General features: G+C 37.3%; 2 protein-coding genes across 2 annotated transcripts in view; one reads left to right on the plus strand and one right to left on the minus strand.

Annotated features, from left to right (window-relative positions):
* LOC112558690 (leucine-rich repeat and IQ domain-containing protein 1-like) lies at positions 1 to 21641 on the plus strand. Its single transcript, XM_025229277.1, has 30 exons — positions 1 to 9; positions 910 to 1116; positions 1311 to 1428; positions 2858 to 2952; positions 3459 to 3654; positions 3975 to 4105; positions 4645 to 4761; positions 5368 to 5442; positions 5677 to 5816; positions 5964 to 6095; positions 6763 to 6814; positions 7322 to 7578; positions 7805 to 7946; positions 8427 to 8579; positions 8838 to 8988; positions 9678 to 9871; positions 10482 to 10609; positions 11138 to 11214; positions 11686 to 11779; positions 12183 to 12353; positions 12524 to 13166; positions 13308 to 13534; positions 13969 to 14074; positions 14609 to 14661; positions 14939 to 15211; positions 16293 to 16387; positions 19225 to 19332; positions 19553 to 19761; positions 19936 to 20050; positions 20652 to 21641. The coding sequence occupies exons 1-30, from the start codon at positions 1 to 3 to the stop codon at positions 20789 to 20791; spliced, it is 4608 nt and encodes a 1535-aa protein (XP_025085062.1). The 3' UTR covers positions 20792 to 21641.
* Positions 21170 to 22534, minus strand: part of LOC112558691 — a 10725-nt gene continuing 9360 nt past the window's right edge. Inside the window, exons 14-15 of the mRNA XM_025229278.1 lie at positions 22206 to 22512; positions 21170 to 21888 (exon numbers count right to left, since the gene is read on the minus strand). Of these exons, the coding sequence (XP_025085063.1) occupies positions 21857 to 21888; positions 22206 to 22512 (339 nt within the window). The 3' untranslated portion in view covers positions 21170 to 21856. The remainder of the gene's footprint in view (positions 21889 to 22205; positions 22513 to 22534) is intronic.

A 22534-nucleotide genomic window follows, 5' to 3' on the forward strand; every position in this document is an offset into this window, starting at 1 on the left:
ATGCATTACGTAATATATATATAATTTCCTCGTTAACAACTGAAAACTTGTTGTGCGATAAACAACAAATATGATATAGAGAACACCAATATTCAAAATAAACTTTAAAAAAAACAGCAGCAATGCTAGCTAGTAGTTTACTTCTGTATTGCTCTGCTGCATGATGCACGAGTCACTAAAGAACTCAATTTAAAAATATTGCAACGCCGTCGGAAGCCAACTCACAAAAATTTGATAAAGACAACATCAAGCATACAAGGAAAAATTTATTTGAAAGAAATACTTAGAATAATATTTTAATATTTTAATACAAAGTATCTTTTAATTTTTCATTTCCCAAAATTATTTTATTGCGTTCCGCAAGTAGCAGTTTTATACTTTTTATCATCTTGCATACCAACGGAAGTAAACATGAGCAGACCATGTTTTTTATCATCAATTACACGAATGCTACAGCCACTTATATCGAAGTAGTTTCTGAAGTGTTTGAATATCGAGCATAAGGTGACTTTGTTAAAAACACATCCTCAGATTTTTATTCATTTGTTACTAAATTTCCTCATATTATCACTGTCATCAGTCGATAAAGCCGAAGGTACAGATCTCGAAGGCGAGAAAAGATGGTTTTGTTACCGAATCTGTACAGCATTAAAATATCTTATTCCCGAGAAATACTCAATTCGATTTACTTCAAAAGCATCTATATACTTTTCGTTATATAAAGAGGAGTAAAGCTTAAACGGGATGCAAATCATATAAATATGATGTAAAGATAAACAGCGTGGGTGAAAAATAAATAAGGCGAAGATAAATACAAATTTTCAATAATGACGAAAAATAGTTCACACTAATAAAAGCATGTTGGTTTATTATAACTGGGGTATTCTGTAATTTTCAGGTGACATATAGATCATGCCACCTGCTGGAATTCTACAAACTGAAATGGATGAGGATGCTGTCATTGAGATTGAGATTCAGCAGGAATTGGAAGGAATAAATTTGGATGAAAATGATGAACTGGACTTGGATAATATCGAGCATGAACATATTTATGGCAGTGATGATGATGAAGATTTTTGTGGCCCTGTTAAAGAACCTGTGAATACAAATGAAGAGGTACTGCAAACTTATATTACAAGAGAAAGAGAGTGTGTGTGTGTGTCTGTAAGTGTGTGTGTGTGTGTGTGTGCAAATTTTAGCTTTTATGAAAAGTATATCCTTTCCTCCTGATGTCATTTTTCTGTTTGGATATATTTAGATATAATAAAACAGTTTAAATATAAAATGACTCTGTGGATTTATATGAGCAGATGTTTCCCAAAGAGATGGAAGAATATTTGCAAATGATAAAGAAACAACGCTTAAACTTTGAGCAGACGCTTGAGGAATGTGATGCTATTCTTACAAATAGTCTGAATGGCATTCAAGGTATTGAAACTATATTTATATTTTTGTTTGTTTGTATATGTGTGTGTGTGTGTATTTAAATGCATGCATGATTGTGCATCTACATGCATATGTTTTATATGGTGTCTCAGATTTTGCCTTATGTAAGTAAAAGCATAATAAAATAATTATTACAGAGTTAGTCCACATATTTTTCAGTAAAATGTTACTAAGATTAAGACATTTTCTGCTTTTGAAGTTATGCATATGGGAGACTGCACATGTGCATTTAAATGTATATGTGTGTGCATTTTTTGCATGCTTGTTAGCTTAGTATTACTCTTGCAAAGTGCTTTGAGCCTACATGGGAATAACGCTATATAAAAATGCTAAAATATATTAAGAGCTGTTAAGTTGTTGGTCATTGAAATAAACCAGGGTTTCTTGCATGATATTAAATATTAAATTGGGAATTTAAATGAAATAAATAAATTATAGAAATAAATTAATTAATAGACTTCACCATTTAAATGTTTTGATAGAACAAAAGTTTTTTACAGTTTAAATGCAATTTTTCTTCCAATTATGAAGGGGATGCATTCCTGCCCACCTATGTAGTTAGAATAGCACATATATATATATACAGTCAAATCTCCCTACTATGCCACCTACCGGGACCGGGCAACAGGGGCATAGTAGCGAGAGTGGCATAATACCGAGGGTTCGTAAAAAAGGCTTTATTTGCTAAAGTTACCCGTCAGTCCAAAGCTCTCAAGAATCGTCAGCTGGCACTAGCTGTCTCCTCTCATTCTCCCCCTCACCTCTTCATCCTCCACCCCTCCTAACCACATCCGCGCACATGCATCCTGTCGCTAGTCGACCCCCTCCCGCTCTCCCTCTGTCACGTGACTGTCACCCGGCCAGCGACCTCCCCCCATCGCCAGCCTCCACCCTCCCTGTGTGCGTGCTATGTTCCATCCACCTAACTGCAATGTCCCACACTACCATAGAGTATAATAATCGAGCACTGCGCGTAATTTCACAACTTGTGCATTTTCACAATCACAAAAAAGTGGCATAGTAACGAGAGTAGAGGGTGGCATAGTAAATTGAATTTATAGTCGGGACCGAGCAAATGTGGCATAATACCGAGAGAGGGAAATTTGACTGTATATCATGGTGTTTCATGATTTTTTATTTCTCTTTCAAAACAAAGAGAAAATTGTGCAATATATAGTGTGCTAATGTGTCTGTTTTCACTGTGGCACTAAAATACTACTAGACGAAGGCATGCTCAGGCTTGGCCTATATACACTCTCACACCCAAGAAATCATGGGTATTTCATGTTATTTCAAACACTACCTTCAAACGTTTTTTTCTGGGATGTGGTGGGGGGAGAGATAATTTCTTTTGCAACTTTTTTTTCAAATATTTATACTCATAACTGTTGGTTTTTTTTCAATGTCACAGGTCCATGCTGTAGTCTGGTTCCATATGATGACTGGAAAGAGATTGAAGAAGCAGCTAAGCAAAGGGGGCTTAGTGTAGATGAGTTCAAATCAAAGGTACTCCCTGAAGCTATATATACAGTAGTGTTTGTTTTTTTACAGTTGAAAGAGGCTATAAGTTATGTTTTCATATAGTTGCATAAATCTCTTGAATAGTTCATCCTTTCTTTGCAAAATGTTTGCCTGCTATACACTTCCACGCAAATCACTTACCATCTGCCCACTTTTTTCATTTTCTGTTCTTTTATTCAAGTGATCAAAATATTTGTGACAATAAATCATAAGCCTGCTGGGCCATTTAAGCATTTATTTAAAATGCATACCTTTCATTAACAGATTTTAAAAATATCTTTCCTATTTACTAATATCCATATTTCCTTATTTTCACATACTGTTTGGATGATTTACCTAGTTTTCATTCATTTGTCAGTGTTATTTTAAAAATATTGTTAAATATTCATAAAACAATTGCTTTAACTGTCACTAAGTGCACAACAAACACAGTTGCATGATACTGCGATGTGCAAAGTCTATTATTATCATTATCATCTTCACCACCTCAGCTTCTGGAGGAAATTGAGAATGACCAGTATGAACTCGAGATGCTTGATATTAGTGATGATGAAGACTTCAAACAAGGGCAGGAAGACAGGCATGAGGATGAGGCGTCTTTTGGAAGAGGGTTACCAGCAGCTGAGAGAAATGATATTATTGAGAGAATCGAAGATCAAGAATTTGAGGAATCTGAGACTAACCCTGGTATTTAACTTTATTATCTTTGTCTCTTCTCCCTATCCCCTTTCTCTCACATGAACACACACACACATATTTAGGTTTTTCTTCACAGGCATTCACCTTGCCTCTCACCTTTTGGATTCCTTCTGTCTGGATTTTTACTCTCATCTCTTTTCATTTCCAGCCTCATTTGTCAGATCTAGGGTAATACACATAAGGTACATATGGCTTTGCCAAGAAAGCAATTCAGGTTCGAAAGCTAAACTGTGCAGACAAAACATTTTAACTTATATGTTATTTAGAAAGTTCTTCAGTTTCAACAAATACAGCATTTTCTTTTGCAGGATTGAAGGATGTGTCTGGAGCTGTGGTCTTGGCACACTCAAATGTGCTTTTACAGTTTGGTCACTTTCTCAGGGAGCAAATGGAACTTGTTGAAGAGACTTACAAAGAGAGAGCACTACGCTTGAAGAAGGCAAGAAAATGTTGCCGTTAGAAATATTTTGTGTAGAGATGACGTTTCTTTGAGTCAAGCAATTTTAGAAATATTTTCCTGTGATGTTGAGAAGACTTTGGTGAGACCAGTCGTTTAGGTAAATGGCTTTCAGGATGCATGGTTTAAAACTGTGCTTAGCTGAAACAAACTCCTTTGCTTTACATTTTAAACAAAATTAATATAATTTTCTTAATTATTTGTGCTGCTTGGCATTCATCTCTGCTAGTGTTGCTAATGTCGTCATCATATTTATATTCATAATCAGATCCTCCAAGAATCTCTGAATATCTTATAATCTCTTACATTACAGCAGTATTATAGGTGTCATTTGTAATGCCCTGTACTTTTTGTAGGCCTCATATTTTTAAAATTTGAAGTGTCTTTAGTTTCAATCTGATTGCAATGATCAGATCTTTAGTGGCGTGAACAGGGTCTTTGTTTGGGAATATGCTGCTAAGATGGAAACACTAGCCTAAGAGTTTCAGCAGGTTGCAGGCTTAATGTGAATCTCTTGTTAGGAGCTAGAAACCAAGCGAGCAGCAGAAGAACACCTGTTGCTAGTACTAGAGGAGCAGCATGAGAAGATCCTACAGGAAATGGAGAAGGAAAAGCAGGCCCTTGCTGTTCGTAAAGAGGTACAGAAAGATCTAAGCACACTACACAGAATTAAAACAAGAATGAACACAATTTCCACTGTTATGGGGATTTTGTAATAATACAGTGATCCCTCAATTTCCATCTGTTGAATTTTGTTGTTCTTTTCCTAGAGCATGACTGTCTGTCTGCCCTGTTTTTGTCCTAGAACATGACTGTTTCTCTATTCTCTTGTCCTAGTGCTGACTGTCTTTCTGTCCTGAACTTGTACTAGAGCATGACTGTTGCTCTGTCGTGATCTTGCACTTCTACCTGGGTTTCAGCTTTCTTTTTAAATCTTGTGCCTGGACTTCAAGGCTGTCAGACCTGGCTTCTCAATATATTTTTCACAATTGTGGAAATCAGGCATTGTATTGACCTTAAATACACAGTAGAATTGTTTATGGAAAACAATTGAAAATGAAAAGTAGATGGCTTAGAAAGTGGTGGGAATAGAAATAAGATGGGTTGTACTATGCATTCGGTGCACTATTTGTTTAAAGAAGAGTATGTATTCTTGTTATAGTTATATATTAATTATATATAGCACATTTTACATATTTTTTAAAATTTAGTTATTTCAGACATTTTGTAGCTTTGTTTTTCAGGAGATGGAGAAGAATCTTGAAAAAGAAAAAGAGCAGAGACAAAAAATCTTGGAACAAGATCTTAAACAAGTTCAGGTAAGTTGCTGGAGACAAATAAATAAAAGAAACAAAAATTTCAATCAATAGAAAAAAAAAGCATGTAACAAAAAACAAAAAAAAATGTTGTCATCACATTACTTGCATACCTTCATCCAGACAGACATGTGCATGCATGCACAGCTAATGGGCAGTCAAGATCAGTATGTCGGTTTCTTGCCCCAAAATCTTTTTTGATCACTGCTTTAGAGAGAAGTAATTTGCTTTGTGCAGGCAGAAATTTCTCACTTGACTAATCAGATAAGCACAGAACGCCACCAGCTGGAGATATTAAGAAAAGAAGAAGAAGAACGATACAAACAGGAGAGCACCAAGGCTGCTGTTACACTTCAGCGTTGGTACCGGGGATACAGGTCAGCTGCTTTCTAATATATGATTAAAATGCTCTGTAGATTTTGCAAGCTGTAAAAAAAAAAAAAGTGTGCTTCCTTCCAGCAAGAAGAAAAATATCTGGTTAAATATTTTTGTCTCTGCACTTGTGACAACCCTGACTTTTTCAGAACAAGAAAGCAACATGAGACAATCTGCCAGAAACTTACAGAACAAAAGGAGAAACGAAGAGCAGAGATGGAAAAAAGACGGATAGAAGAGGTTGAGAAACAAATACAGAAACAGAAGCAAGAGAAGATAAGGTATGCAAAGGGACAAGAAGGAGGAACTGAGCACTAGCCATTGTTATATAAATATAGGAACATTTGAGGGTCCACTTCATCTTTCTAAAGGTGATAAGCAAGCATGAGGGGTGAGACTCTTATTTGTAATGTAACGGTGGTGCTGGTTTCCATGTGTTAGTTTTCACCTGTAGAATTGTGATAAACTTGGCATCAGGAACGATATTCTGCTTTCTGAAATCACAAATCACTCTTCAGTGGTTATATCTTTCTTTTGCTCTTTTCTTTCATATCTTTCTCTACTTAATGGTACCTGTATTCTTGCTTTATATTATAAAAAATCTTGCTGATCTCTGCCTTATTTGTCCTCAGCTGTGTGCATTTTTTCCCCAGAATAATTGGTGAATGAATGTTAGGGTGTATGTGTTCATGCAAAGTGCATGTAAGATTTGTGCCATGTATATATGTTTCTATCAATCCTTTGAAGTCTGTTCCCACAAGCAGCAGCACTGAATACTGAATTCTACCTCAAATTGTTAATTTACAGGCATTTGTTGATGGATACCTTTTTTGAACATACTTTGTGACAATTCCCTATACTAAATAGCCATAAAATGTAGACATTCAAAGTAGGAAGTCAGCATTAATGTACATATCTCATTAAGATCACTTTTTAATTTCATTTCAGAATCGAAGAAGAAGAGAAATTGAAGAGAGAAGAAGAAAGAAAACTGAGAGAGGAAGAAGAAAGAAAACTGAGAGAGGAAGAAGAAAGAAAACTGAGAGAAGAAGAAGAAAGAAAACTGAGAGAGGAAGAAGAAAGAAAACTGAGAGAGGAAGAAGAAAGAAAACTGAGAGAGGAAGAAGAAAGAAAACTGAGAGAGGAAGAAGAAAGAAGAAGAGAAGAAGAAATGCAAAGAGAGGCAGAGAGAAAACAGGAAGAGGAGAGACAGCATAAAGAAGAGGAAGAAAGAAAGAAGAAAGCAGAGGAAGATAAAAGAAAGAAGGAGGAGGAAGAATCAGAAAAGAAGAGAAAAATAGAGGAAGACAAAAAAAGGAAAGAAGAGGAGAAAAGGAAGAAAGAGGAAGAGAAAAGGAAAAAAGAAGAAGAAGAAAAGAGAATACAAGAAGAAAAACAGAGAATAGAAAGAGAAAAAAAGCAGAGAGAGGAGGAAAAAAGAAGACTAGAAGAAGAAAATATAAAGAAGAAAGAGGAAGAATGCAAGCAAAAAGAAGCAGAAAAACAGAAAGAAAAAGTATGTGAGTACAAGCAGAGAGAAGAGGAAGAACAGAGGAAAAAAGAAGAGGCGAAGTTGAAAGAAGAAGGAAAGAAGGCAGTGGAAGAAGAGGCAATAAGACTGATGGACGACAAAGAGAAAAAAGAGAAGGGATGCAGGGAGAATGATGAGTCTTCAGAAAAGGAAAATGTTGAAAAGTTCAACCTTCTTGCTGAGCAGATTGAGTCTTGTCGTCTTAAGTGGATGAAAATCTGCTTGCCATGGAGGTAGGTGGAGCAACAAGGTTTGACTTTCTTGCTGCACAGCGTTATTTTCAACAAGCTTTGTTGATTTTCACTCAGATCTTTTTTTTTTTTTTTTTTTTTTTTTTTGATGAAAACATCACATCTCCTTTGCTGCTTATGTCATGAATAATGTTAATGTCACATAATGTTTCTCCTGACACCAGAGTTTTTACCACAAATAAATTTTGTTTGTTGTTTGTTCACAAAGTAAGGTCAGTAATGAGCCTTGGAAACAAAAGTTAAATGTCAGGAGAAAAAAGGTACCTCGAAGACCTTCTTCTTCCAAGAAACTGCCTCCATTGCTAGAGAATACTATTCTTGCAGCCGGGAAAGTACCCTCCCTTCGACAGGTAAAGTGTTACAGTATTGTTCTGTGCCTGTGTGTATGTACCTATGGTGTATGTATGAAATCACACACATGCAGATACATGCAGTGTCTATCTGCAGATGTACAGGTATGTGCGAATGGTTATTACTGAATCTGAATTTCTTAAGAACTGGTAACTGGATAAATGTAGATAACATTTGTTTAAATGTATGCTGAAGAGCAGGTAACAGATGTTCATGGCAGGTTTGAAGTTCTTATCTAACACACTGGGATTTACATGTTAATGTATGAAACTGCAACAGCAGTAGCAAGATCTTGATTTTCTAGATTAATCATTAAGTACAATTTCTCAAACCAGACATAGCATAAGAGGAGAAGATAATATCTGAGAATTCAAGATTGCTTAATGTTTTAGTTTGTTGTTTGGTTTTTTTTTGAGGGGGGAAACAGGTCTCCACAATGAAAAGTAACTTATGTTTTGATGGTTGTTGTAATGTTGCAGGTGACAGCTCTTGAATTATGTGATCTTCCAGGCCATTCTTTGTCCACACTAGAAGGATGTTTAAACTTAAAACACTTAAAGTTAACCAGATGTGGCATTATCTCTCTAGAGCATCTGTCACAGTGTCAGCAGCTGCAGTGCATTGATGTACAGGTATCAAAAGCCACACCTTTGCAAACTGCAACACCTGTAATTGTTAATTTAGCCTTATTGTGTGAGAAATGCTGGATGAAATGTGCTAAACCTTTCAACATTCCATGTATGTTGTCTAGTCAGAAAGTAGGTCTGAGCTTGCGAATATTTTGGATTGAAAGCAGCTGCTATTGGAGCATAGCAATAGAGGTGAAAGAAAGATCAGTGGAAATCTCTAGCTCCTGATATGTGGTCTTTAGTCAAGGCTTCTACTTGCAGGAAAACCTCATAGAATTTGTGGATCTGAAGGATCTGAACAACCTGTACATGCTGAACCTTTCCCACAACAAGCTGACTAGCATTCATGGTCTAGACAGCTGCACAAGACTCTGCTGGCTGAACCTTGCTCATAACAAACTGACTCAGCTAGGTGAGGGACTTTGTGACATTGATCTAATAAGATTAAACGACACTTTATGATTTTAGTCTAATGGCTTCACATCAATAATGAAAAAGGTTCCCATTGTCTAGTAGCCATGAATGGGAAAATGAACTGTAAGTGGCTCACTGTGTCAAGGCCATGGCGTATAGAAGACAAGCCCAGTCTTCTCCTTCTACCACTTTTTATCAGTCATCCATTTGCTGGATGGGGAGGGGGAGGGGAACATTCTAATCACAGCCCAAGTGAGACTGGAATCAGCAAAGTCTGGGTTTGAAAGTCAAGGACACTAACGATCTCCCTGCCACCCCTTGACCCATTTACATTGTCCTGGCATTTTATTTTTCCTTTATATCTCTACTGAGAATCAGAATTTTTCTTCTAACTGCATGATTATTTAATGTTTACACATTGAAAAAAAAATGTATCTCAGAATCAACCCTTGTCATTTATTTTATGTCAAGATTTGTCGTGCCTGCTCACTCCCTCTTTTTTTCTCAAATGGAGGAAGACTCAAGAGATTGCAAAGATTTAGACTTACTATGCAGTCTTCATTCTTCTTAGAAAAAATGCAAATGCTCTGAGTAAATGGCAAGCTGAAGTGATTAAAGCAGTCAAAGAAACTAGCAAGCACATAAAACATGAGCATTTTGAATTAACATTTGAATATTTGGCTGCAGATGGACTGTCTCCTCTTCGGCATCTGCATACACTACTGGTGTCCAACAATCAGTTAGTGAGTACTGAGGGACTTGACCTCTGCCCAACAATACAGCATTTAGATCTCTCAGGCAACTACCTCACTGCTATCAAAGGAGTAGAGAAACTTGGACTCCTGTTGGAGTTGGATGCCTCATCTAATAATCTTTCAGAGGTAAGTCCAGAATATTAGAACAGAGTGCATCATTGCAGTTATAATATTGAGGTTCAGAATATTAGAGCAGCATCCATCATACATTGCAGTCATCAAGAAAGAATGATTACACATATTGACATATTGATACTTTTTTTTCTAGATTTGTTAAAGAAGAATTGTTGTAACATACAGGAAAATTTAATCCAGCAAAACTGGGAGTCTTTCAGGCGCTCTGATCACCATGAAATCTCAGAAAAGTCAATAGAAATGTTTGGATATTTGTATTTTTTTTAAAAATATCTTTATCTGGTCCTTTGTGTTTTATTTTGAAAATCGAAATATTTATCTTTGTGACACACACAAAGCAAACTAAGACTGGTGTGCAAGTTATATATGAGAAACAGCTGACGTAGCACGGGCATGACGTCAAGCATTGCTAAGTCAGCGAAAGAAGGCCTCGACCTTACCCCGCGAACAGGATAAAAATAGCCTTGCATCTGACCCCACGTACGTGTCCTGCTGTGAGCCGCCGCTAAGAGAAACACAGTGACACTATGTGTTCGGCTCAACTAATTTGGCCAAGAGAAGGCTCCATAGAGAATTTTGTTTGAATGAATGGTGGTTGCAGATGCCAGATCTGCAGAATCAAGTGCTCCTCCAAAGACTGATATTGAGGGAAAACAGCATTGGACCTCACGTGGACTTGTCAGCCATATGGCTTCCTCTTCTAACTCACCTTGACCTCAGTCAGAATGTGTGAGTTTCTCAAACGACCGTGACTTCATAATGTGTCAACAGACTTTAGTTTTCTTTACATCATTCAGATGTGTGGGTTTAGTTTTTAAATGTCCTCAGTCTGCAGGCTTGAAGACTTGTTTTAAGTTAAATTAGAGTGTTACTGTTCAAAGAATTTGCTTTATATTAACTTTCTGTCATTTTGATTTAATTATGTTTAGGTAATACATAAAGCCTCTATTTATAAATTGAAACGATTCTCATTTTCTCCACGTTAAGCAGCAAAGATAAAATCAAGTAAATATTGGACTTAATAGCCCATATCTCATTAGTTATTGTTCAGCCCATTGATGTGAATCATGCATTATTTTCCGTCTTCTCCCTACTCCTGGTTGTCATGACGATGTATGGGAGGGGCGACTACATCCACCTCTCTTTATAAAACAATTTCTGATCTATTTACATGGCTTATATCTCAGAGAGTCACAGAAACATGTGCCCTTTATGCTGAAAGATCCAAAAGCTAATACCATGTTTCTTTTTGTGTAGCATTGAAGAGCTGAAGGGGCCTTCTTATGGACTTTTCACTCTGAAATTCTTGGACCTTGCTGTGAATCAAATTGTTGGTAAGCTTGAACAAATTCATCATGCACCTTCAGGACCTGATTTACCTGTGCCATGACATTCAGTAAGCAAGAAATAATGATGTTGATTTCAACCATGCCTGTGTAGAAGCTTCAGATGCAGTGCAGTTTTGAAGAGCACCAAAATATATAAGGACAAAAAAAATTAAAAGATAAATAAAAGAAAAAGTGTAAGGGGGAAATTAAAATGTGTTGGCATTGTTGCACTATGGGGAGGTCATGTGAAAATAATTATTATGGTCTCATTTTTAAGCTTTTGAGATAACTTATTGATCTAGTGAGAGGGAAGATTGAACATTTCATGCTTCGTTGAAGTTTTGTCAACTTTTTTTTATTGAAGAAAGGTAGAGGGTCTTTTTAGTGACCCTCAACTTAAAAAAAAAAACATTTGACACAATAATCAGTACTCTTAAACTGTGCTTGCTTAGTGTTCCTTTTCCTGATGATTTTCAGACTCATCACAGGTTCTTCCAGCTCTCTCCGCTTGTTTTCAGCTGGAAGACTTAAATTTGCAAGGAAATGTTGCTATGGATGAGGAAAATATAAGGTACCAGTGGATAGTGCTTTACTTTGTATTGATTAAAAATTTATTTTGGTCAAATTATTATACCAGTGGTCAGATATTTATGATAATTGTATGAGTACTTACTCCAGTGTAGTGGTTAATTGCCTTGCTGTATTTAAACTGAAGACAGTGTTTTAAAAGTGATATTCTTCTTAATTTTCTCCATTTTCAAAGCAAACTTCTAACATCAGATTAAGGCTTCCGTTTTTTTAGAGCAGAAATGTAAAAATAAATTGCATTTTTTTTAAAGTTTATTATTATCATTATTATATTTTTTGCACTATAGAAGGGAAAGAAACTAGTCCATTTCTTGTGAGCTTTTAACCATGAAATAACAATCACTCATACTCTCTGTGATTCATTTAAACTTTTGCTTTCTTTGCAGCACAAAAGCAAAAAGTGAGTTGCCATTGCTGAGATGTTTGAATAGTGAAACTGTAAGGACCCTTTCTGGTGTATCACTGCTTGTACATAAAGCGACCTCTTTTGAGATCACATGCCTTCAGCAAACCCTTCTCCACAAGGATCTCAAACAGACTAGGGACAGGGATAGCAGGTACAGTCACTTTGTCACCACAAGTGGGAATGGAGATGTATGCACTATAGTTGGTGATAAATATATTGGTATGTATCAATATTCATAATGATGATGTAGGTTTTCTATTACACATGATTTGTGAGCATATTTGTTCACAATTTCTTCTCCTGATGTTGTTGGTTTTTCAGAATTTGGACGAGTGAGGGAACTTTCCACATGTGTGATGCCTATTTCAACTTCTGTGATAAGTCCTTTAAGATAGCTGTGGAGCATCGGTATACCCATGAGTATGGAGAACTGGCGTCGGTCAATATTCCTTTTGCTCCACAGACACCCAGGTCATCCAGCTCCACATCAATGGAGCTGTCAAAGGTACAGCAGCCAGAAAATATGGATCTTGGTGCTGCAGAAATCTCCCTTTCTTCTCCAGAGAACAAAAATTCTAAAACTCTGGTGCAAAGGTCTCAAGAGAAACTGGCAGCTACTGTTCATCAAAGCCAGGGAAATCTTAAAATGACAGGTTTGAATACCACAGCAATTTCCCCTCGGAAACCATCTTCAGTTTCTGTCACAGCTAAAGAGAAGTTTGAGATGGCCTTGCGTGGGAAGAATGATTCAAGTCCAAGCACAGCTGAATGTTCTTTGGACACCAGCCAGCATTGCCAGTCACCTCCCCTGGTAGTAAGCCATAGGAGCCAGGAGCATGCTACTTTCTCATCTGATAAAAATTCTAGTCCCAAGATAACTCTTCCAGCCTTGAACCTATCTGGTGAAGCCAGAAACACTTCCCTTGAAACCAGATATTATTCTTCACAGCTGTCCAGCATAAAGGTAAAAATAATCTTATTTCTTTGAAATTCTTCTCAGAAAACCATTTACAATAATTAAAATCGCTGTTACATTTTTTATTTGTGTTTTCTTTATATCTTTCTTATTCAATTGTTGGCATTAAACTTTTTCTGATATATGCAGCAGTCACCCCTGATTGAGAAAGAAAAATATGCAGACACCATGCACCATACAGACATAACGAGAAGTGAAGCCAGAGACTTGGATCAAAAGCCACTCCTCCATGATAAAGATATCCGAGGAGTTGGTGGACAGTTGGATGCATCTGACCTTTTGCTTCATGAGACATCCAACAGACAATGGAAGCTGGCCTCAAGCAACATCACCGCGGATACTGTTGGAGTTCTAATGTTGGTTTTATGTTTCTTAAGTCGGGTCTAACCTTCAGCCCAAGTTTTTTGCCTCAACCTCCAGACAGTTTTTTTGGCATGTGTACATGTGAGGTTTCGAAAATGAGTTTAGTCACTGGACTCCGGTAGCAAATAAACTACTCATGCCACATTTAGTGAAGTTAACGTATGAATTATTCTCCAGATCTCATAGGAAACTAACCCCTGCTATTGAAAGAATCTAGCTCATCTCTCACTTCAGAGGAGTGAAGTACTGCTTAAAACCCAGATGTTGACCAGTGTGTACTGCCTTCTTTGCATCTTCCACAACTTCTTTGTATCTATTCCTGTGAATTTCTTTATTCATTAATCAAACCAGTTGCCCATCCATCCATTTGTAGAAACCATGAGCATTGCAAACAGACAGCTTCATTCTTCTTATTTTCATTGCACAGGAAATCTTCAGGTGATGACAACTTTGAGAATTTGGACGATCTGATGGATGGACTTCAGTTTGATATTGATGGGTTTCTTGATCTTGAACAGTTTTCTGTTGATGAAGTAGGTGGAGTATAAATTTTGAGACTTTACTGGATAAAAATACTTCAAGATAAAGAAATTGTGATAAGACAAATATACTGTGTGAATAGGTAAACATACTAAAAGGTAAACATACTATGTGATAAGGTAAACACAGCTGATGGCCAGTAATAACTAACACCTTAGCACTTAAAAAAAGCAATTCACAGACTTTGTTGACTTCACCGCAGCAATTTTCACAGTTTGAATACATTCTTTATTTATTGTGATGGAAATAATATTATTGTGAAAGTTCAAGGCTTTTAAATCTTAAGCACACATGCTATACAACAGATACATCATAAAAGTTTGAAAACAAGTAGAGGTGATCACTAAATTTTTTTTATGTGAATTGTTTTTTACTAATTTTCTTTAAGTTTCATAAAGAGTGGTATCTGATTATGATTCCTTTCCCTTTAGGATCTTTTACCCTTGGGTTTTTTAAATGATTTTTTTTAATGCAATCTAACTGTAAGCAATGAGTGTAGCTTATGAGTGGTCAATATTTTTCCACAGGATCTTTTGGAGAAAGGATGGAGGCCAGAGGAAAGTCCCCAGATTCCATCCAGGTTTGATAGATATCAGTATAGTGCACATCTTCCTTACATAAATCTCTTCTACCAGTCCATGTTTTAGAATACACTCTCCAACTACATAATATTCAGATCAGAAAATATATAAATTTTATAGTACATGTACATATTTCTTGACTGTCTGCTATCTGAACACAATGATATCGTCTTTTTTTCTAGCCATTGCAGAGATCATAGTTATTGGAAATTTGAAGAAAGTCCATAGGCAGACATGGCAGGTTTGTACTCAGCAGCACAATGTCTTTTATTTCAGCTATCCTGTCCTAGCCCAAATCCCACCAGGGTCTGCCAGTGGAAAGCCGCCCTTACCACCAGTGCCTTACCTGCATCTGGCCCCTGGCTCTGACACTGCATTAGCACAACCTCCCGGTCTACCAAGCCAGGCCTGGTACCGCACTGAGACTCCTGTGAGTGACCTCCAGGCCAGGCAGATACCACGACCACCATCAACAGTGATGAGCTGCGAGGATTCTCAGGCTGCCCCAACTGGACGATCTCGTCGTGAGGAGAAATTAGCTGAAGAGTGGTGAGCAGGAAGACATTAAGGACTGAGGTTTTTTAGATGCAAAATCCAAGTAACTGCTTATAGCTGTCAGCTTGAAGAATCTTAACATGTCTTTTCTTTGTCAACAAAGCTGGCATTGCATGCACTTAATATCAGGGCTTACAGGCCTCATGGCTTTACCATATTGGGCCCAGTTTGAAACTATAGTCTTTTGGGGACATTTGGTCACTCCATATTAAAGCAATAGCAGTCAGAATTACACATTAAACAATCCTATCCTGTGAATTACAGGAATGCAGTTGAGTCTGAAAAATCCCTTTTCACGAGGTCAGCTAACACAATGCAATAAGATTTGTACAATTTAATGATTATCTAAAACATTAAGAAAAATGATAAATATAAATATAATTTTCAACAGATTATTTCTGATGTCAAGGTCATTATGCTAGTATGAATGTTAGTGAACAGTTTGGTATATATTGCTGAAGCTGAAGCTAATGAGGAAAAGAAGCTTTGACTGTGTGCTTGAAACACAAAGCTGTCATCTGAAGATTATCAAAAGCGGGAATCGCCAAAAAATGTTATATTGTCTTCATTTCCGTTGAAGATGATGGATAGAAAATATCATGGAAATGTTCAACGTTATGCATGGAGACGTGTTAAGAAAGGGAAGGATTTCAGGGCAAAGGTTAAAACATGTGGAATAGAATAGAGAAACAAAAACAAAAGAGCAATTTACAGAAAGTAATACAGGGGAGATATGGAGGGGCCTGAACACCAGGCTGGGAAGGAGACAGAAGAAGCAAAGTGTAAAATGTGCTGCTGACCCACTCAGATTTGGTATGTTCTCAACACTTAACTATCTTTGTGGTGTCTTTACCAGACATTTTCAGCTTTCACAGTACATGTGTGTGTGTGATCTTGTGAAATGCTGTTTATATAACTGTTCTTGTGTGTGTTTATGTACATGTGCAGGTATGTGTGTGTAATTATGTGACTTGCTGTTTGTAACTGTTCTTGTGTGAACCAAAGACAAATCGCCATTCTGGCTGTGCTATATACAGACATTGATTGATTGTCATATTTTTCATGTATACATCAGGGGGTTTAAAGACAGCCGAACAGCAGAACTGATGCTGCAGAGGGCCAAGAAGATGAAATACAATGCAGAAAGAAGAAAAAGAATCAGTAAACTGGGTTAGTGTTTATGCCACTTTATGTGCTTGAAGCTTTTTTTTAAGGAATTACCTACCCTTAGGGATAAGGAGAATCAAACAGAGAGTCATCATCATGATCATCCTTCCCCTAACCAGATCTGGAGCAAGGCGGCCCACCTGTGGGGCCAACTTGCTAGTACCTCTCATCACGGGGACACAATGAGACACTGGTGGCGAAGGCTTGCCAATGGGGGCCAGTCCTGTGCTGCCATTAATAACACTCCTAGTGGACAACCAGCCAGTTCTTCTTTTGCTTGCTTTACCAGCAACTGCCTTCTGTGTACCCCTACAGGCCTGTCTGTCTTCAGCCATGCCTCATGTCAATCAACATGAAATAGAGAGTGCAGTGACAATAATAAAGGGTGAAGGAATGGGAAACCCATGAAGAGGGGAAGTTAGTGGTGCTATCAACTAACTGGATGGTGAAACAAGAGATGTTAATAATTTGGATATCCTTTCTGGCACTTTTTGAAATAAAAGACTGACTCTGTTGCATCAAAGAGGATAATAAGAGCGACCACTTACCCTGACTTGTATGTGATCGCGGCCACGCCCTCCTGTTACTAGTATCAGTGTTTGCGCGTACCTGGTGGTACTTGCTGGTACTTGGTGCTGCGCCTAGTTGTCACAACTCTCAAACTAAAGGTTTTTAATTGTTTTCTTTTGTGAAAGACGAAAATAGGTGAATTAACAGCATTTCCTTTCCTTAGAAGATTTAACAAATTGCTTTTATCTTTAGTTTGCCACATATACTTCTGCTTAGAAGTTTCACTAGTCTTGTGTTGTCATTTCTAAAGATGTAAGAAGTGGGTGCAGAAGTGCCTGTGAAGCAATCTGTCGGGACTGCCGGCATCGTATTTCCATGCGAAATGTGCTCTCTACTTTGACCATTTTGAACCAAGATATGTCATGAACATCGTGAACAAAGACTGCCGGCTGATCTGATGCGAGGTTCCAAACATCTTTGATGTACCCAATCCACCGAAATACATAAAATATTTTTTCAGAATGGATAGCAAGAACTGAATCCGAATGGTTCCACGCCTCTCAGAAAAACACCTAGAGTTGCCAGGTTGTTCAGCCCTTTGGGTAAAGTTTGCCTTTCAGGTTCTATCGCACAGTGTTGAAGTTGAAATATCACCAATGGTATCCGATGTTATAAGAAGAGGCCTCTGAGACTGCTTTCTTTGTTGAACGCATTAATCAACTGTTTAATGCGCTTAACAGCCTTAGCAAGTTTAGCAGCCGAACGATGCGTAATGCCATCTCGGAAAAGTCGGGTGACATAGAGTACTTGCTCTAAATTTTGTCATGGCTGTCAACTTAAAAGCAATTCATCCTGTATTATTGGATGGAAAATTGCTGTACAAAGCCTGCTTCAACTGTGGGATGATCGCAAAATGAATGAGGTTAAATTCCTCCACACTAGCGGACTAAATCAAGTCTGCATAGAAAACCTCTTTTCTGTAATACCAGGAAAAGGAAGACATGGAGATAATCCAAGTCCACGGCAATTTCAGTTCTTTCACCAGGTGATGGTGGATGGTATCATCATGCAAAGTACAAGAAAAAAACTGCATCGAAGGCGGAGATCACTTTCTCTTGACGCTGAGCAACATCAGCGCACTCCAGCGATTTCTGACGCAAGATGTGAGCACAAACTAATATCCTAATACACGTCCATGATGTGAGCTAAACGAATTTGAAATCTCCCGATATAGTTTTAATAGCTCTGTCGAGAAACTATCGATTCATGAGGACAAAATTTTAACTTATATTGATGGTTACCTTGCTAAAAAGATACAAAAGAAAGTGTGTCCAGAATGTAAAGAAATTATTACGGGAAAGCAAGAAGGAACTGTAAGAGAGAACCTGCTGTCAGATGCGTCATGCAAACGATAGGTTGGCCGCCCCAACATCTCCGCTGGTAACGGTGGGGGAACTGGAAATTATATTCAGAAAACCTGAACAGCACGATCCTCCACATGGGCCGAGTGAGAGCTCGATTTCTGGAACGTTATTTTGAACAGAAATCGAGTTCACTCGCATGTCCTTCCATCAAACACAAGCCAGATAGTCCTGTTTGCTCTATTGTTTTTTAAATATACGGCTGCAGTTTGCATTGAAAAAAAAAACAGTAAACACTTTTCTGCAGCGTCCGAAAGGAAAAATAGAAAAATGTTAAAACCATAATCTCTTCGTGTGAAAACAAATCTGTCCAATTACTAAACCAATGTAATGTAGACTTGAAACGTTTTTTTTTTCTCTAAAAAATATATAAGTTGCCCCTTCGAAATAATATATGTTTTCAAGCTTCCGAAAATTATGAAAGCGTGCGCGCCTGACTGTGTGTGTGTTGCCAGTACATGATCGTGAGAACAAAGGCGCGAGCAGGTAGCGACCTTGACTGCTCTAAACGCGGACATGTTCGTGGTCCTAAGTGGCCCTGTGCACCGTGACCGCCGCCTGACTTCAAGCTCTCATGTAACAGTGGTGGCTCTTGTTATCCACTTCGGTTGAACTTTGAATATTTTTAAGAACTTATGAGTAAATATTTATAAGTTCCAAATTTCACCTTGTATAGAGTGGAGTTGATTTTGTTGTTGTTGTTCTTTTGTTTCAAGCATTAATTAGTGCAGAAATAGAGTATTGAAATTAAACAATCACTGATTGTAGATTTATTGCCAAAATGCTGTAGTGAATTGTGTTGATTTTGAACTGAGTGTTACGTAAAATACAGCTTTGGCAGTTTCTATCATGGATAAGTATGTTGAAGTGCTTCTTTAACTATTAGTGCTGTTTGATTTAATGTTACAGATCCACATCAGAGGCTGAAATTATTCCACAAGTTAAAAGAAATTTCAAATGTCCATTCTGTGCGACCTCCACCTGCACATGTCTTACCTCGCAAGGAATATTTTCAGGGTACCCATGTTTCTTTATTCAAAGGCATTTCTTGAACAATTTTTATGAGATTTATTCTAATTTTGATATCATGGTTTAACTGGCAGAGTGCTACCATGAAATAACGCTACAAGGCCAGCTACAACTGACAATACAAGAGCTGAAAGAATTTTGATTAGCAAGAGGTGTGATGGTTTGGAAATCATGAACAGGAAATCATGAACATGAATTTTGTTTTCAGCACAAAAAGAAGAAGCCCAGCAGAGAGAATTGGAAAAGCAGGCAGAGGTTCAGACGAAAAAAGGTCGCACGTATGAGTGGCTGCATACACAGGTGGGAGATTTTGACGTTTCCAGCTCTCGCATCAACCCCGGATCACATGCAGGGGAACATGTAATGACACTAACCTCATCTGATTCAGATTTGTCACGTCAGCAACCTCGATACCAGGTGCGTGTGATTAGTTTTTTTAAGTGCCTCTTGTTTATAGCTAACTGTAATGTGTTCATGGATATAATTGTGAAATTGTTACACAGTGGTTGCATGTGCTTATATTGCATACTCATGAATATCCTTACATTTTGTGTCTTAAAGCAACTTTTCGTTCATGTGTCTTATTTCCAGCGAAGCCCAGATTTAACAGAGTTTGATTCGGCCAGTAACATTGGCAGATTTCAGCTGTATCAGCAGGCCCATCGACACAGCATTAGTGGAGATTCATCGTCATTGTCAAGTACCAGTGAAGTTTTTAAATTAGTTTTTCTTCATTTATTTTCTTCTCTGTTTGTGTGAGTGTGAATGAGGTAAAGGTAGTCCATTGTTGGGAAGTGAAATTTATAGGGCCTTGGGACCACCATTTTTGTGAGGGCAGTGCCTAAATTATTTCCATTTACTAACCCTCTTAGGGGTCAGGCACTCATTCAACAGCTGGGTCAATTAGCGAACAAATATGTTATGCTTTGACACAAGTGACGTCAGGTATCTAAACAATTAGGTCGCACATTTCTCCTCTGTTCATGTGTGCGCATATGTTAAGAGGTCTTATTGTATCTTTTTTTTTATATAAAGTGCTGTGAAAGTATATGTTAATATTCTGACCATCTTATTACCTTTTTAATATTTCCCTTTATTCTAAAAATATTTCTTTAATAATAATCATCATTTCTTTTAAATGATTCTTTAATATTCACTTATTCTGGGATTTTTTTTCGTTTTAGCTTATACTTATTTTTAAATTTGACTGTTTTAGAATGATAAAAGGTCATTTTTTGTAATGCAAATATTTTTTCATGAAGTCTCTCCAAATGTTTATGCTTTATTGATCTATTTATTTATTTCAGGTCAGACGACAGTGCTGCCCCCTATCAAGGTCGGCTCCGATCCCAATAAAAATAATCGAGAAAAAATCTCATGGCGCACAGAACCAGTGAACAAGAGCATTGGTTGGGGTGGTGGCAAAAAGCGAACAACAAATAACTAACTTGATTTTGCCATAATTTTGTGTGCTCGTGGCTAGAAATAAGATTAGAAAATGTTTGCCACCGATACATCAGATTAGAATCGTGTCTGCACTGTAGCAATAGATGAAACATTCCATCTTAAAAACGAATAAAATATACTCAGTAACCCATAGCGAACTGACAGTATTTTATCTGTTACTTCACAGATCTTTGCATGATGCATGTAAACAAAGTGTGTTGCAGAAATCACATGTACTGTGCCTGAGAAAGATAGTGTTGGTGGAATGAAAAAGAAACACGATATAGTGCTTTTATCACTATTCGTTAGTGCATGTTTATGTTTTAACATGCATGTCCTTTTATGTGACATTTGGAGTTCCTGCCTCTCTTGTTTGCCAATTCAAATTTTTTGAAAATCAAATTAAGATCTGCTTTGGTGCTAATGATGGGCTAGTCATGAGGATAAAGTCATATAGAAAATGCTGCACTGGCCATCACACAAAGCTCCAAAAAGAGTGTTTTCAGTTTGTTGCAGAATCAAATCAAGTAAAATGTAAACATTTTGTCTGTTGTTTGGAAGTCTATGATGTAAAACAAAACTCTGCAATGCTGTATTTCCTTTGTACATTTTCTGTCATCATAAGTAAGCCTCTGATCTTCTGAGTACAAATGGCTCAGGTGCGCAGGAACATTAGTATTATCCATAAATGTCTTGATTAAAATTCATGTGTTGGTTAAAGTGTCACAGTATATTTATATACACAAAGAGAAATAGCAAAATAAATGCAGGCACAACGTTTGTCCCTTGAGTCAGATGCTGTTATTGAAAATGTCTTGTGTGATGATAAAAATAAAAGTTTCTTATAGTAATTTGCAATGCATTAATTTGTTTTCATTCTTCTTGTTAACAGCAGAACTGTCACTTAGTAGTCTTCATGCAAAGAGCACGTCTGGAGGCATTTTAAAAAATGAAGGCATTTTAAAAAAAATGAAGGGTTTTTAAAATGAATTGCTTATATTCACTGCAGTGCAAATGAACACTTCTTTATGTCAATGTGGATGAGCACCATTCAGCCTACATCATTTCAGAAAAAGTCTGGTCCAGAAAAACTCTGACCTGAAAAAGAAAAAAAAAATCACAGTAACCTGCTAGAAACTATCTATTCCAGTATAGATAAAGAGCCTAATGGCCATAGTGAAGTGTAAGTGGTCCACAGCCCAATCCTCTCCTTTCACCCCATTTTACATGCCTTGATAAACCAGGTAGTCAATGTAAGTAGGTGTTAAAATACTAACAGCAATAAAAAAAAGTGCTTGTTCTTTGAAGAAATAAAACTCAGGGGAAAATATACTTATAAATAAATTAAAATATAAATATTATCTTTTTAAATATCTTTTAACAATTGTAAATTTGTCAGGGAAATAAGCACTGACCTCTCTTCCTGCCTTCTGACCAATGGTCAGACATATTACTGACATCTGCATCCCAGTCCAGCTCAGCTTTCAAATCCCCTGACCTCATGAGGTCAAAGGTGTGATGCATCCACTGGCTGGCAGATTCTTCACCATCAGGATCAAAATCTTGGGATGTCAGGATCTGTGGAGGGACACTGCTGTCCTCACTGCTTTCAGTCCCTGAACTTTCTGAGTCTTTAGTGTCAAGTGGTACTTCTGGATTCTGGTTGGTGTAAGTTTCTTGGTCAAAACTTTGCTGTCTTCTGACAAGTTTCTCTTCTGTAGCCTGTGAAAATGAGGGAAATGCA

This window comes from Pomacea canaliculata, linkage group LG3 (assembly GCF_003073045.1).
Source record: "Pomacea canaliculata isolate SZHN2017 linkage group LG3, ASM307304v1, whole genome shotgun sequence".
Classification (NCBI taxonomy): Eukaryota; Metazoa; Mollusca; class Gastropoda; order Architaenioglossa; family Ampullariidae; genus Pomacea; species Pomacea canaliculata.

Bases quoted from the DNA above. Each gene is read 5' to 3' on its own strand.
- LOC112558690 (XM_025229277.1), top strand. The intron at 1,429-2,857 runs GTATTGAAACTA...TCAATGTCACAG, and splicing joins TAGTCTGAATGGCATTCAAG to GTCCATGCTGTAGTCTGGTT. The intron at 11,780-12,182 runs GTACCAGTGGAT...CTTTCTTTGCAG, and splicing joins ATGGATGAGGAAAATATAAG to CACAAAAGCAAAAAGTGAGT.